This window comes from Pangasianodon hypophthalmus, chromosome 1, assembly GCF_027358585.1.
Source record: "Pangasianodon hypophthalmus isolate fPanHyp1 chromosome 1, fPanHyp1.pri, whole genome shotgun sequence".
Taxonomy (NCBI): Eukaryota; Metazoa; Chordata; class Actinopteri; order Siluriformes; family Pangasiidae; genus Pangasianodon; species Pangasianodon hypophthalmus.
In genome coordinates this window covers 1,202,487-1,219,850 of record NC_069710.1, presented here as the reverse complement: position 1 = coordinate 1,219,850, position 17,364 = coordinate 1,202,487, and the positions used below count along the sequence as shown (strand labels likewise).

Here is a 17,364-nt window from a genome sequence, read left to right as displayed (position 1 = left end):
ATGTTAGTTTCCTGGAAGACTGTATTTGATTCCTGGTTCTTTTTATACTCTATACACAGTACTGCTAAACTGACCACCTTAATTAGCAGTTCATCCAATTTGGTGGAGACGCTGCTCTCACTTCTACCAGAGCCAATAGAGTTTTTACCGACATGGTTCTTAAGGCTGTAATTTTTGTTTTTTAATTCCAATCTGCATTACTGATAATCTAACTGCTTACTGTACTCATACAGTATATGACACACCCTATGTCTGGTATCACTCTCATTCATTACTTTTGTAATTTTATATGATGCGTATAATGTAATTTTTACGTTTAATACTATAATACAATAAGCAGTATATTATTAGAGTCCAAGTGCAAATAGACTAAAGAGCAAAAAGAGCACACATAAGCGCTTAACCTGGGTCTGTTGCGTTGTGTTGTCCGAGTAGTGTACTGCCAAGATCGTCATACTCACCCTTTCTAAGGAGAAGGTGCGTACTGCGTATTCAGCTAGAGTTTCTGTCTTCAGCAGGCTGATCTTGATGTCTCCATACATCTCTGTGTCATCAGGCCAGTACTTATAGCACTTAACCTGCTCACACACAACACACACACCAAACACATGTTAGGTGCACTCAATCCCACCTGGAAGAGACTTACTTATTTCACGAATGATACTACACAATGTGCTCGGGAGAAAAATAGACAACTGGACACAAAGACTGAAAAATTGTTACTCTTGCCACTATTATCGTAATATAGCATTCATTTTCCTTAAAATAAAACAGCTCATAGTTTAAAACATTATGGCCTTACAGTCAGAAAACTAACATCATCTAACAACCTGAATCACCCAATTCATAAACGCCATTGTTTTGTTTGTTTTTTTGTTTGTTTGTTTTCCCCCCATATGATCATAACAGGTATAATAAGTGTCATCGCCAGTACAGAGGGCATCACTCCTTGCCTGGCTTTAACAGGTTTTATCATATACTACAAAAGCTATTTGGCATAACAGAATACCAATTTCATAATAACACAAGGCTAGTCATTTAAAAGCATTCTGCCAGCAGTGATTTGCAGCCTGAAAGAAGTGATTTGTGTGTGCCGCAGGAAATGGAGGTGCATTATGCCTGAAATGCTGAGATGGCCTAACCTTGTTTCAGAGTGAAGGGAACAAAACTATAACATCAAATGCACTGGATGAGAGCAGACATGAGCACAGAGATGATAAGGTTGACATTATACCTAGGCATTAAGGCTATTGTCTATTATGCAGAACACATTTATGGCATTTGGCAGACATGAACAATGCCATAATTTTATACAATCACACACACTTCAGTGTACATTTTGAAGATATTACAGTTAGCAGATTTAGCTTTATAATAGCCAAAAAAGACTTTACATTAACACAGATTGGGTTTCTCATATTTGTTTATAAAGGGGGATTTTCATGTGATAATCTGTAAAGCTATGGATTAGGTTGAAATTAATTTTTAATGGCATTGTTGTTTGAATTTAACTGATCTCTTAAACCAACATACCCAAACCACTGTTTCAAACTGATTACACTAAACATCTTTTTTCCAGTGTTAAGCTTAGTTTGTAGTCTAATATTAGAATCATGTAGAATGACAGGTCTATGCCATGTATTCCTGACCCCTGATATATAGAAACTATATAAAACTAAATAAAAAAAAATGTCCATAGTGCAATATCTAGCCCACCGAGTTTTGAACTACTTCCTCACTTATTTTCATCATTTCCTGTTATGCACTACTAAAAAGCAAATGGACTCAAACACATTGCAAAGCCATGCAGTTTACATCGTCATACTTTCAAGTTCTGAGCCATTGTAATATTGGATAGTCATTCAAGGCCTTTTTGCCTTGCCCTTAATAATAATAATAATAATAATAATAATAATAATAATAATAATTATGATAATAATAATAATAATTATGATAATAATAATAATAATAATAATGATAATAATAAGTATTAGTTGTGTGCTCTGCTTGTTTCTTGGACTAGTAAAGTTGAAAAAGATGCCAGAACATACCCTGCCCACCTCCACAAGCTTGGTAATCATAACGATGCTGAAGCAGTTCTCCTGCCACACCATCCTCCAGAAATCGTACACTGTCTCCTGCTTGGGTCCTGCATACATACATGCATGCACGCACACACACACACACACACACACGAGTGATTCTGTGGCAATCAGTGCTCTAGACAGCGAGCTTCATTTTTAAAGTGTCATTGTGTGTTATGAGGCAATTCTGTAATCCAGCACTTCACAGGGAGTAATTCAATAGCAGCCCATTTTGCTGACAGAAGAACGGTTTAGAACATCAGCAAAGGATGTGGCTTGCTAGGAGAGAAAGCAAATTTCCCTTACCAAGTGAGTGAGTGAGTGAGTGAGTGCGCCTGGAAATTCAATAGGGGAAGACACACATGCCACATGCAGACAATGATTTATTTAGTGCAGTGTGAAATGTAAGGAGAGGAAGCACAGAGGAAAACCTTGAGTGACTTTGATCAAGAGGTTGTGAGGGACCTCATACACTAGAGTGTCATACTTCTCTCTCTCTCTCTCTCACACACACACATACACACAGGCATGCATGCACACCCACAGAGTCTAGGCCCTTGTCCAGGGGCTCACAGGTGTTGTGCAGCGTGAGATGGTGGAGGACTCGGGTATGAAAACAGCAGGCAGTGATCCTTTGCTCTGCAGGCCTGTCTCCCTTCCCACTGCCCTACATAACATTTACAGCTATAATTACCACAGCTCAGCAGCCATTAGCTTCAGTCAGAATGTGCATCATCCCACACACTCACTCACTCACTCACTCAGACTAGCACAGAGCTTGAGAAAGACTTACTCTCACCCCTGGGGTTTGGATGGGCGTTACACACCATACTAATTCACAAGAACACACACATACAGACAGGGATGCACTGACGGCTCAATCCAGGGCATGCAGAGATACTCACCCTGTGTGGCGATGAAGTGGTTGGATCGATGGTAGCCCTGAAACAGAAGCAAGTGGACATGCTGAGAATGCCATCTGTACCTCAGCCAAAGCCAGATGAACACCTGTCTCTTACACTACTTTCCACTTTCCCCCTCGATTTCTGTCTCTTTCTTGCTCTGCTTTCCTTCCCTGTTCAAGTGTTAATCAATGACCCAAGCATACATTAGGAACTGTCCTCTCTAATTTACAACAATGTCAATGGCTCATGTGTGAGTTGTACTCAAGTCTCAATTTAGTGTTCCTAAAATAAGCGTCCAAATACATTAATCCATCTACAATGCTCTCAAAAGAAGCACCTGACTCCAAAACCACAGATCAGAGATATTTATACTCATATTTTTGGCAGATATCTGCAATGTTCAACAGTGGTGGAGACTGAGGTCATTTTCACACTTGCTTTTTTCCATTTGCCCCAAGACTTTGATATGTTTGGTGAAGTGTGAAAGCTGTTTTTGAGCCCTGGAGTGGTCTAGATCTTTGTCCTCTTGACAATGGTGGTCTGGGGCTCACTTCCACTGAACCGTGGTGCAGTCCACATCAGGTGTTAAAGCTATCTGCTCTTGGTGCTGCACAACAAGTATGATGATTGGTTCAACTTGTCACATTCCTTCCTGTTTCAAGTTTCGTGATGATGGGATATGGTTGTTTTATGGTCAGCAGAGGAAACTGAAAGCCTTACTGATGTAAAAAACAGACTTTCAAAAACTAGAGCACTGTAATTGGCTCACTTTTTTCGTGTGTGTTTGCACTGAGAGTATTGCAGAAAATGCATGTCTCATGTAAGCCTGCATGACTAAAAACGTTCTTATATGAAAACAGCTTGTGCAGTATTTCTGCATGACACGAGAGCTGCTCTTCACTGCTTGACTGCTGGTACCAAAGGGAAAAAAAATGGATGAACTTAGTGCCTACAATTTTGCACACATGAACATGACAGCGTATGGACGTATGGAACTGCATAACCGATCAGTGGTTCCGAAGAAATTCCTCTATTTGGAAGCAAACCTGAGATTATAAGCCTAGAATTGGTCCTGGTGTGGACTAAATTGGCCAAGTGTGAAAACGCCCTGATAGTCACTTGAAATGTGTTGTGTACTGCAAAGCAAGCGGTTTGTCACAGTCTTTTGTTACAGAGCTATTTGGAAATGTTGCTGAGAATCCGATATGTTTTCATTAAACAGACAATAATTAAATTCATGGAGACACAACTGCCACTGCTGCTGACTCAGAACAGGAGATAGCAGAAAGAAAGAGAAGTTCTTTCAGGGAGTCTTCACGTTCTGTCCCTTGGCATAATGCTGTTAGATCAGGTTTGTGGACCTTTGAGAGAGCCGTGAAAGTATGTAAAACAATTTTATATTACCTTTGACTGAACAGTAGGATTTTTTATATATACACACAGAGCACTAAATGGTGTGAGAGTACAAGGCTGTTATGTTACAGCCAATGTTAGTACAGAAAGAGAGATTCCATAATAGCATGTCAGCTCCCATGCACTTTATCTGGAAGTTGACACGTGGGGAGAAGAAAAAAAAAACAAACAAGAAAAAGATTTTCCCACACTGCTTTAGCATTAAGCCGACACTGACTGCTGTACTTTAGTTTCCTCATCTTGCATCTGTCAATGTCAGTAAAACTAAGTGACTACTACTTGATATTCTTTATAGCTGTTCTTTACTGGTACAGATGGGCTAGACAAAAAAAGTATCTCATGTCTGGTATCCCAAACACAGGTCTAAAATGACATGTTGACTCTAAGAAAGGTTCTGAAACAGACAGAATTAAGCTGATTTTGGCCAGAAAAATAGCAAGTTATTAGAGTTTAGATTTACTGTACATGTAATACATAAGTTATAAAGTCAAAAGTTTCTAACACTGTATATTTTATTTTTGTTTAAAAGCCTCATTTTAAATAATCTAAAATATGAAAATCCAACCAAGCAATAGTGAACTGAAAAATGTTTATTAAATATTTAGTGAATCTAAATTAATCAGAAAAGGCCAAAATCTTTAATAAGGACATCATATATTTATGTTTTGCAGTTAAAACTAGCACTGTCTATAGCCTTAACAGGTTCAATAAAATGATCAAAAAACTTTTAATGTCTTATTATGAACTGAGAGTGACTAGCAACATGTTCCATAAAGATTTAGATTTCCTAATTTAATATATATTCTGTAACATTTTGTTGGAATCTGGCAATAATGGTGATTAAACTGTAATAAAACATAAGAAACTTCATGTGCTCAAAAACTTTCAGAGATTATGATATTTATAGAATTTAAAAATTCTCTTATTTACACATTTAAAATGCTGTAAAGAAGAAACATTTCAGTATTGCCATCTGCTCTGTGTGCCAGAATGTCTTCACATCATAAATAATGAGATTAGATACAGAAAAGGTTAGGCGCAGAACAGAAGTCCAGGAGCTCACGCTCTTTTAGAGGTGGATATAAGGGTGGAAAGACGGAAAGCACGGATGTTCACATGGATGTTTCACATGATTTATTGGTGTCAACTGGTAATGGAGACATTCCACCTTTTAACACAAACAGGGTAAAGTGAGAGTGAGTGGGAAGAATGGAAAGGGAGGAAAGGAGGAAGAGAGAAGAAAGAGCAGCAAGGTACTTACTTCCCTGTTTATCCGAATCTACAGGGTCCAAACTCGTAGAGGTGGGGAGAAGGGGTAGAAAAAGAGAAGACAGAGACTAGTTAATGAGAAGCTGAAAGAGCTGTGGGAAGAGGAGGACTGACATTACACTGAGGAAGCTGAAAACAGAGAGAGAGAGAGAGAGAGAGAGAGAGAGAGAGAGAGAGAGAGGCACAAATGGGGAGAGACAACAATAAAGTAAGAGAGACAGGGAGAAAGTGTTAACGTACAACATTAGAAATGGATGTATATACTGGTATCAGTGTGTGAATACGAAGAGTTGATGTTTGTTCAATGTGTGCATTAATAAAGAACTTAAAATACTAATTTAACATGCTGAATCACACTAAAAGTGCACTCTCTTAAACCTTAAAGTAGAAGAGGGGAAAAAATCTGAGAGTTATGGCTTCTAAAACACCCATTTGCCCTGCTACAAAATTATACCCTTATAACTTGGGGATTTTGGCAGAAACTCACTCTAAGAACACCGGAAAAAAGCCCTCAAATAGGCTGTGTGCAGAGCTAACAAAACTTAGACCTGTGTGCCCTGTACTTTAATGGCCACCATCATCATGATGGGAGTCTAACTAAAAGGGCCTGAACTCACCTTAACACACTTCTCTAAACCCTCTTCATACTCGCCATTTAACCAAAACAAAACACAACAACAAGAACATCAGCACATCCTGTCAGCTCCAGCACTTTATCTGCACCTTAGCGATTCTCAGCTCTGGATAACGACCAAGCACATGGGTTCACCAATGTGGGTGTGCGCCATGTTTTATTTTTATGTTCTTTTTCCTTATTGCATATTTAAAAAAAAAGTGCAGTTGGATAAAAACACTGAAATTCACAAATTTATCATCATTATTTTTTAATCATCAAATACCACTATGTACCAATTTTTGTTCCTGGGTAGTATGTGTTATTTTCCAATTGCTTATGCCTCAAAAGTATAGAAAACCGCTACTAATCCCCTCAGACTTCGCTTTTGTAACCAGGACATTAGTATTTTAAAATTTAACTATCTTAATTGAGAAAACAGGCAAATTTGCTTCTTTTTGTTCACATAAAGTCAGAAAAAAACATAGGAATCAAAACTAGTATGTAAAGTTATACAAAAATGACCACAAAAGATTTAGAGGCGAGTAGATTTTCAAGATTTACGATTATATTGTAAAATCACGTTCACAAAGCCCAAATGTAGTCTCCCAACATGCTCATTATAGTATTGTCCTTGGTAGCGGCTTTCAAAGTCCAGTATATCCCGGTGGAAGAGCTCATCTTGCTCCTTTGAGTATGTTCCCAGGTCCTCCTTGAATTTATCAAGATGAGCATCAAGGATATGGACTTTGAGAGACATCCTGCAGCCTATAGTGCTGTAGTTCTTCACCAGAGTCTCAACCAGCTCCTCATTGTTTTTTTTCAGATTTGTGAGTGCACAGAAAGCCTGGAACCACTCCGACAAAGCTGTTACAAGCACCTTCTCCTTCCTAGTGAGCTTTTTGGGGATCTTTTTGCACTCCAGGATCATCTTTATCTGTGGTCAGACAAAGACACCGGCTCTGACTTTCGCCTCAGACAGCTTAATACAGAAGTCTTGAAGGCTGCAGGCTCCTTACCTACAGCTGTGACAAATTGTTTCAGTGGTGGCATCAGCACTTTCCCAGGGTCCACCAATGACTCCTACTCGATGTTCTTCCTCTCCACAGTGAAATCAGTCCACTGTGGCCAGTCCCACCTTTGGTAGTGTGTCTCGGTGTCCCAGAGACAAAGATGGTAGGGAAACTTAGTCAAACCTCCTTGGAGACCCATCAGTAATTCCACCATTTTGAAGACTCCAATGACCTCCCAGCCGATCTCATCATACTTCAACGCATCCAGCGATGTCTTGATGCTGTTGTAATTCTCTTTGAGGTCAGAAGAAAATATATGTACCAGTTTCACTTTATGTCAAAAAAGAAAGATGCAAATTTGCCCATTTTCTCAATGAAAATAAGTACATTTCACAATATACAATTGTCCTGGTCACAAAAGCAAAGTTTGGGGGGAATAATAACCATTTTCTATACTTTTGCTGTATAAGCAATTAGGAAATAACACTTACTACCCAGGAACAAAATAAATAAATTCATTAAAAATTGTTACCTAGTGTAATTATTCCCTGCTGCTTGTTCTTTTGATGGCTTTTTGACTATTTATGGCCATTCCTTTTCCAACATATTTTAGTGTAATTAGCTCAGTGAATTATTTATGGCAAAGATTACCTAACCCAATCTTTCATTAAGTAATGCATGCATAAGGGCCAGACAGCGTTTGGGATTAAAGTATTGATCACGGTAAATACAAATGGTTTCAGAAAGCATATGCATACGTTTGCTTGCTTTTTGACTAATTTAAATGGATGTTTTTGTAACATTTGAGCCAAAAGTACATTGTAGGACTTCCATTGTAGGACTCTGACACAGACTATAGGAAAGGACAACACAAAGAAACTGCACAATTTCTAGTCTAAATATAAAGGTGGTCAAGGTGAGCAGTGAGATTTTGTGCAAGTCTGGAAATGAACTTCCCCAGGGATTAAGAGATGTCTATGAAAAGAAGTGAAAAAAGAAAAGATGTGATATTGAACGGTTTATGTAAGCACTCGTATCGGGCCACGCCACACTAAACCATCCCTGATTATTTTTCTATAACAGCATGTTCTGAAATGTTTTATTTTATTCCATTTACACCACAGCAGTTTGCGAATGATTACAATTTTTAATGTATTAATGAATGATATCTCTGCTTTTTAACCGTTTGTAGTTGCATTTAATATTGCATCACTTACATTATAGCAGCTATAAACAATTATCACCTTTCTTGAAGTTAGACAAAATGTTTCCCTGTAAGATGACAAGTCCTCTTTCCTGAAGACTTTCCTTCTAAATTCTTCCTCGGTTAGAAAGTGCTGACACTGGAGACTCCTTCCATAAATGTTAAATAAACATCTCCATAGGTAATTATGTTTTTATTTCTTAAATAAAAAGTTTTTTATTTTTTTTAACCTTGGAGCATCTGCCATACACGACCCTGTGAATAAGTTGTTACTAGAGAAATGATAACATTAGAATGAGATCATTAATATAAACCTTGCAGAGGGAACTACTGTCAGAGCCATGCTGTTACAGAAAATTAAACAACACCTGACCTATCAAAAATAATGAATTCCTGTTAGCAGCTATAGTGCTGTAGTAGAAATACTAATAAAGTGAGCAGAAAACCATATAAGATGTACACTATAACACCCATCATAACTCCCTGATAGGGTTCTTACTATTAAAATGAAAATGGTATCAAGAAAATCTCTCTTTAAAAGGCATGCAAACATGTAAGCACACAAAAAGTCTACTGATAGCATAAACAACATATCTGACAATGATCTTTCCCAAAGGAGATTTGCTAGAACCTCAATCAATGTTGCAGAGGATGAATGAAGCTAAGCAGCAAACCACCTAAAGCTCAAGCTCAAATCTTTCTCTGGAGGGACAAAGCAATTGTGAGTTCAGAGCTCTGTCTGGAAATAATGTCTCCAATAGCTGAGGTCAGAGCAGGGAGAGAGAATGAGACAGCTGATCCAGATATTGAACAGACTGAAGCGAAGGCAGATAAGAACAAAAACACTGGAATTGTTTCTGGAGAGAGGCAAAACTGAGGACTCACATCAATATAATTGGCATTGATGTAGTCGGAGTTCGGATCCCCAAGGAGTGGGTGCAGCTTCACGCGGTGACGATCATCTAAAATGCGCACATGCACAGACACACACACACACACACACCCCAATTAAATATTCACTACGTTACGCAATAATATAACTCTTGCAAGCAACATGAGACTGTAACTGAAAACATTTAAAAACATAAATCATTAAGTGGTTGTTACAAATGTTTCTGTATAAATACCAAAATACAACATAATTGTTAAGCATGGAAAAATAATGTTTGTTAATAAATGATTAAAAAAAAACATGGCTCACAGTCCATTAGAGTATCGTGTCTTCCCTTTGTTTTATCCTTCTTCTTTGTGACGTCCCAGCCTTCAAAGAAGCTCTAGGATGAAAAAAATTAACAGCCATATGTGTCAGTTTCTTATATAAATGTGCGTGTAAAAATGACCTCGCTGCTTGATGGAAGTTAAACTTTTTTTTTTTCTCCCTCTTAATCAGTCACAGTTTCACAAAAATCTATTCAAACTGTTGCAAATAGTTCTAAGCATTAGTGTCTCTGTGGACTACTAAAATTTGCAATGGACCAAGCTAGGGCTTTGGAACAAAAAAAAAAAAAAAAAACTCAAAAAGCTTCCAAAAATGAAATTTCTTCCTTTGACATGGGAGACCAAAAGAGAAAAAAGAACACAATCTATAACGTCATAAAAAATCACATTTTCTTCTTCATGCCCGTCAGTACCTCCTGTGTTGCCATGGCAATGCGCTAAAATAAACGTTCATTAGCCATAGTCCCCCTGCGAACAGCCCAGCATGCTCCATCCCTCATAGTGGTCTTCAAAAATACCAAAGGCAAAGTGGAGAATTTGTAGCCTGAGAAATCACTATGCTGTCATTCAGTGAGAGGAAGAGTAGACTTTAAAAAGTTTTTTTTTTCCTCCCACCCTCTCTCTCTCTCTCTCTCTCGCTCACTCTACCCATAAATCCCAACCAATTTCTAAAACACCCTGACAAGTAACAAAGACTAAGATTACACACTGCTACCTTGTCTTTACAGCTAGTGCTGCACTCATGACTTGGCTCCTTGGTGCTGTTAAGCACAAACATGCCACATGCCAAGAGAGTACTGTTTACTAGCACTGAATAAATGACACGCAGGTAGGAAAGCTCACAGCAGAGCAAACAACAGGATTTATGGTACATTATAGTCAATGATAGACCTGCGAAGGCACTGTTTTGACCCTTCATGCCCAAAGTTATAGTGAATTTATTTAGGATTCATCGTCTGCATCCTCCAGCAGCAATAAGCTAGAGCAATGCTGCCACAATTAATGAGGTAGGATGTGACTTCCAAACCGTGTCCTGTTACGAGTATAATCTTCAGATACAAATCTAATTGTAGTTCGATCCAAAACTTACCAATTTATCTAAGGTTATAAAACCTATTAAGCCATTAAATGTAATTAATTTATTCCACAAAAGATGTACCAACATTCAAAACAAATTTGTTTAATCAGTAGATAACCCATATTTGAAGGTTATTGGATGATGTAATACTAGCCAAGCCTCCATCTGCATGTTTTAATTTAAAATTAAAACTTATTCCCTACAGTACAAATCTTATTCCCTACAGTACAAATCATCTGTCAAATTAGGTTAAAAATGGCATAAACCTAAAAGTGCAATTTTAATTTCTTTATTAGAAATCAAATAGAACATTTTGGATATCAATATTATGCTATAAACCAACGTTTCATTTAGCTTGGTACCTTTAAATAGCATCAATGTAAAGCATAAATTAAGGCACACAATCTACAGGAAAGTCCTCCTGCTCTGTACCAGCACGAAACAATCAATAAACAGTTCACACATCTTAACCTTGACCTAGATGAAAAAATCAGGAGTTTGTGTATAAGCAGGCTCAATTCACTCTTTCTCTCCATCAAAATTCAATTCACTCCCTCTGTCCGTCCGTCCATCAGTCAGTCCTTCCCTCCTGCCCTCCTTCCCTCCTTCCCTCCCTCTTTCATCTTCCTAATCCATCATTGACAATGCTCTCCTTATCCTTTTGTCATGAACTAGAGCAATACTCACGATTTCTTCTTCCACTGGGAAATATGGTTTATGAGCTGGAGTTAGGGTCAGGCTCAAACCCTTGCCCTCTGTTTCATCTCTTCCCATTATGAGGTTCAAAAAAATAACTAAGCTCAAACAAACGCATACACACCGAGTGTGGGATATTGATCTCGGGCCTAGTCAGATTCACCCAAGGAGGGGAGTTTAATGAGCCCACGAGCACAGCTTCATAGGAAATAGATCATATGGGTACACTCACTGCACAGAGAGATGTTTAGTCTTTAAGCTTTGTTTGTGGAGATGCTGACATCAGGGACAGTAGAGCCTGCATTTCATACAAATACATCTCTGAGGAGAAGAGTGCTTGAAGTGATGATTTTACCAATGCACATGGTAAAAGCCCAATGGACCACTCACATTGCTCTGTCCTATTTACTATAACAAAGATTTTAAGTGTACTTTACATCTTGATAAAATACATCAGCTGCACCCTCATTCACAGTGAGTCAGCCCATTGCTACCTCAATTACTGGCAAGACACGGGAAGTATTCAGCTGAGAAGCATTTATTCTTATGTGCTCCAATGACCTCTTGAAAAGTACATATTCAAGGCATTCAGAGCCACATAAAAAGCTCAATAAACCACACTGGACTACTTTAAATTGGATTAATATATACATAACTAACAGAGTTTACTTCAAATTCAACTTTGGTGAAAACATGTTTTTAAAGTGCATGCATGGTGGCACAGCAGGTAGTGTGGGCACCTCACAGCTCCAGGGTCCCCAGTTTTACCATGAAATTGTGCTACTGTTTGTGCACCGTTTGTTTTTATATTTTTTTATGCTTTTATTTTCTTGTTCTCCCAAATACATGTCAGTAGACTTCACTACATTTCCCATAGGCGTGAATGTGTGCGTGCATGGTGCCATGCAATGGACTGGCATCATATCCGGGGTATTTCCCTGGATCCAGGCCAACCTGACCAGGATAAAGTGCTTACTAAAGACTAAAGATCAATGAATGAATGAATCATACATACTTTAGATAAACAGCATTGTATTACACATTGCACAGTGAGGACTATGAACCCAGAGGAGACCCATACAGACACAGGGAGAACATGCAAAAATCCACAGAGAGTAACCCAGGCTCAGGATCGAACCGGGAACCCTGCAGCTGTGCAGTTGCTACCCACTGCACCACCATGACACCACTTATATATTGTGTTAATTCATCGCTGTTTCTACCCTACAGTACTGCTATATATTGGGCAGCACCATGTGAGCTGTAATTCTGATACCTAACACCTGTTGATGACTAACAGAGTTCAAATCTGATTCAGAGGCAGAGGTGGATAGAGGGGGAGAAGTAAAAGGGTCTGGGATAGTGAAACAAAGAGATTACAAGAACATTACTTCATCTCAGCAACCCAACATTATGAAAGAACACTAAGGATGTACAGATGTGAAAATTCTGAACAATTGTGCATCTTCCAGTACTGATAGTAATCCAAACATTTTGAAACCAAAACATGTCAACCTGCGTGGTCCAGATGTGGCATTTCAGAAGTATTTCAGTGCAGTCCAAAATAAGGACTTTTAAAAAACATTGTAGCAGAGCTGTGTAGGTCAACTACACAGATTTTCGAAAACATGACCCAGTGTAGCTTCGGTAGCACAATCTCCGTTGCAGCTTTAACCAATCACATGCATTTATGTAATTTATTTTGCTGAAGGCAGCTCACCAGAACAGAGACTAGCTATAGGGCTAGTGACATTAATTCAGAAAAGATTAATGAGCAGGAAAGTATGCGTTTGTTCTCCCTGCTTCAAATTCAAAATAGAGTCCATGACCCTAGTCAAAAGTGGTAACATGGGGTGCCACTATGAAACAAAACATAACCCCTCTGATTGTCTTTTTTTTTTTTATAGTCAGAAGCTAATAATAAATGGTTTCACATTAAAAATTAACCATTGTCTCCATTCACTCTAGTTAGCTGTTTATCCATACCATACATAAGGAATTTTACGTCACTTTTCCTTTACAAATTTTAGTTCAATACACCTGTTTTAGACAATGAAATAAACAAGTATCCAATGAAATAAACATCACATCTACTCATTCCTATTCCTATAAGCAGAGACACACTCAGTAAATCAGCACGAATATAGTATCAACTAACCAATGGATTATTCTATCCAAACCTTATAATGTGCATTTAAATTTAATTAAATGTCACAAGTGTTAAATCATTCATATGTCATTGCAGTATACCAGGAACGTATTAAATGTGTGGGACCAGTGAGGGTGTGAAGTATATGCAAGTATGTGTGTTCAGGCTGAGGAGCAGGGTGCTTGTATTACACTGCGGTCCAGTCTGACAAAACACCTTTGCTCTGAACAGATGACTGACACCAAGCTCCCACAAGGCTACAGCCCTTGCAACTAGACATCTGCTGCCAATGAACACTGCCATCCACTCCAACACTGACAGTTTATTAATATCCCTCAGTGGAGCTGCTGACACCACACTAAGCACAAGTGCAGTTCAAGCTCCGTTAATTAATAGAAGAAATCTGTGGGGACGGCTAGGAGATATTTATAAATACTTCGGAAGGGTAGCCTTACCATTAGCGGTTCTTTATATCGGATTTAGGTTAATCCTGATGTGAAAGCAAGTGTCACTGAAGCATCTCAGGTAGGCTTGTGCAATATAGGTTTCTCCCTGCTTGCAATTAAACCAAAAATGTGTCTAATGAGGTATTCATCTCAGACTGATAGCCTAAAAAATACAGACTGAAAAATGAGCATTTCCACCATTTCAGTTTTAAAGAGAGTACAGGAGGGCATGATAATATTAGCCGTGCAGGCGGGAAATACTTATTGGCAGTGGAAATCACAAAAACTGCTTGAAGTGTTTGAACATATTTATGCTGACAGGTGCAGGGGAGCACAAAAAAGCTTATTTAATTACTTCATCATCATCATCATCATCATCATTAACCTAAGTGTCTGATTTGACACTTTGCTGCAAGCCTAACCTTTTAACCTTTTTCTTAGGTAAAAGTTTTAGGCCTTTTCTTTTGTTTTGACCTTTTTCAGCCATCCATTTTCAGTGTTTTCAGTGTTATCCCTAACATAGTTAATTGATGTTAACTATATACTTTTCTAATGTTATCTAAGTCGAAAATGTACATTGATAGATTCTATTTCCTATTAATGTACTCAAAACATTGTCCATATACCTTGACAGTGAGGACATCCTGTTTGGGAGCATGTGAGATTGGGTGAAGGGGGCAGGACTTCTTGGCGGTGTCGGTTAATCTCTGAGAGTTCAAAACACATGCGCAATTCATTGCAGATTCATATGTCCATTGGTTCATCTCCAGTATGTTGAGGAGAAAAAGACTTCTCACCAAAGACTTGGTGTATTTTTGAGTGATAACTCTTACTAGCATACTGCAATAATATCGTGGGAGTGCAAGAGCATGTAGGGATGATCAAACTGGTCTCTATCGCACAAGCCTAATCTCAGGTCATTTTGACATGCGATTTGCTTTCTGAACATCTGTTTCACTCACCTCATACTCCTGTTTGAATCCGTAGCCCTCTGCTGTCTTCATCTGGTTGATGTGTTGCAGCAGGTCAGCTACACGTACAGCAGGGTGAAGCTGTCCCGTGTGGTATGGAGAACCTTTACTGCCACAATGCCTCCGCGGTGATCCACCAAGCAGGCTGCTTGACTCATTCATGGAGCTGCGTGGATCACCTGAAGAGAAACATTCATAAATACAAAACACACACACACACACACACACACACACTCCCCTGACTACTCTACACTAAGTAGTAAATAATGAGTAACACTTGCTGTCTAGGCACAAAAATCAAAACCCCTGCCATGTGTTTTATTTGTTTTAGCTTCGTTGTAATTATAAATTAACATAAGCGTGAGTAACTTTACAAAGTTTTCTAGCTGGGTGTACAAATTAATTAGCAAGCCAGTATAGTGAAACCCAGATAAGTAGCAGTGCTTGGGAGAGTAAGTGAGACAGCTTTGAGACATGTCATTAAAGCTTCATTTTGATCAAGAAAACTTCTTTGAACGTCATCTATTAATCATTCTTTGAATCAGACTCTTGGGCCCAATGAATTATTTCTATTTTTGCCCCATTTTCCATCTTGTATAGTTTTCCCAGCATTGAAATGATAGAAAAATACAAGCTTGAATCACAAGGCATATATTCTAATTTTGCTTGAAATATATTTCAGTAGCCTTCGAGCTCAGCACTTTTCCTCTTCCTCTCCTGTTATGATGTGTGTGTAAAAGGTGCTTAGTGGTCCAAGGAGAGAATTCATAGTTTAAGGCCTGGACTCCTGCAGGGGGTGATGTAGGAGAAATGAGTCATTAATACAAATCTGCTGCCTATCCTGGTTGAGCAGAATGAAAATGGTAAACCTCAGGCTGAGCTGTATTCACTCAAGTATGGGTCAGTGAACTCTGGAGCTCAGCACTAAATGGCCTGTACGTGCTACCTGAGTGAAATTGGGCATGATGTTTTTCCACACTGCGATTCTGGGGTCGTAAAATGCATGACAAATGTACGTGACTATGCAGTAGCTCACAGTGGGAATGTAGAAGCCATATAGAGATGAGCCTCTAATGCCACTGCGTGAATAATGCTCTTTATGCAGGAAGCGCAGTTTGTAAGCAGGAATGCTATGCATACTTCTTGTGCTCATGTGCTTTTCATTTATTACATGTATGTGTGTGTACAAGTGTGTGTGTGTGTGTGTGTGTGTGTGTGTGTGTCTCACTCCGGGTACTGCAGGTGTGGGCATCCATAAAGGACAGAGCCATTCTCTCATCCTCCTGCAGGGTGCTCTGGTCTGCAAAGCTGCGCTCCATTGAGCCCATCATATGACTCTTCTCCTGCCTGTACGTAATGGGAGTCTTATTCATGTTCACCGGCTTCCTACTGATAACAGAAACAGAGAGAAAGGAAAAGAACAGCAAAAAAGAGGGGAGAGAGATTGTTATGCCATTGAAGTGCTCTCAGAACAATGCTTGCTAACACAATGGGAAATGATGGTGTGCAATGGAGGAAAAGCCACTTACGGATAGTAAGAGTAAGAGTAGTAGTCCCTTCTGGAGAGGAGAAGAAAGAGAAGAGATAGACAGAGAGAAAGAAAGAAAGAGAATAAGGCAGAGGCGACATGAGATGCAAGCATTGCCAGTGCTCTGATTAGTGTGAAGAATGACATGCTGTCAGAGGCTTGCTTTGGCCACACCAGCAATGTGACACATGCTAAACCTCAGCAGTGACAAAAAAAAAAAAAAAAATGGTAGCCAAAGATATGACCTAATCACATATGCTACCTTGTTAGTTTTTAATGAACCATCCAAAGGCCAGGGAGAGTTTTATTATTAACAGCCACAGAGGCCATCACAGTCACAGTGGTCTCCAGGTCTATAATCCTCCAAACTATATTACTGCCACTGCTACACACCAGCTCCAGATCACTCTATTTGATCAGCCATATCAATCCTGTTCGAATGGAATTCTATAGACAACAGATGTCCAGGAACAGTGCTGATGGTCACAGATCAAGATCATAGTCTCCTTTTCACCAGTAATTTAAGCCACTCATCTACATTTCACAGTTTGCAAATGAGCCAACAATGATATAACGTTCATCTGACATGTTAGCAGCAGTAATCCTGGGGATTCTTAGACCTGCGTTGAAGCTTATGCAATTTATTTTCCCATCATCCAAAAGTGATGAAAGACTCATGTCAAAATTAGTAGGGATAGTGAGGGCTAGTCTGAATGCAGTGGATCATGCGCTTTTTCCTCACCTTAATGTGGAGACCTTTAGAGAACAATACTAATT

At 38.9% G+C, this 17,364-nt stretch overlaps 1 protein-coding gene across 8 annotated transcripts in view; it reads right to left on the bottom strand.

Annotated features, from left to right (window-relative positions):
- Window positions 1-17,364, bottom strand: part of ptprub (protein tyrosine phosphatase receptor type Ub) — a 187,797-nt gene that overhangs the window by 20,115 nt on the left and 150,318 nt on the right. For 2 of the 8 annotated variants that reach the window (XM_053232649.1, XM_053232683.1), the window contains exons 15-23: window positions 16,589-16,618; window positions 16,288-16,448; window positions 15,051-15,238; window positions 9,703-9,775; window positions 9,387-9,463; window positions 5,664-5,681; window positions 2,990-3,026; window positions 2,052-2,149; window positions 462-578 (exon numbers count right to left, since the gene is read on the bottom strand). In XM_053232649.1, coding sequence (XP_053088624.1) covers window positions 462-578; window positions 2,052-2,149; window positions 2,990-3,026; window positions 5,664-5,681; window positions 9,387-9,463; window positions 9,703-9,775; window positions 15,051-15,238; window positions 16,288-16,448; window positions 16,589-16,618 — 799 coding nt within the window. The remainder of the gene's footprint in view (window positions 1-461; window positions 579-2,051; window positions 2,150-2,989; window positions 3,027-5,663; window positions 5,682-9,386; window positions 9,464-9,702; window positions 9,776-15,050; window positions 15,239-16,287; window positions 16,449-16,588; window positions 16,619-17,364) is intronic. The other 6 variants (XM_053232719.1, XM_053232760.1, XM_053232782.1 and 3 more) reach the window with 5 other exon arrangements.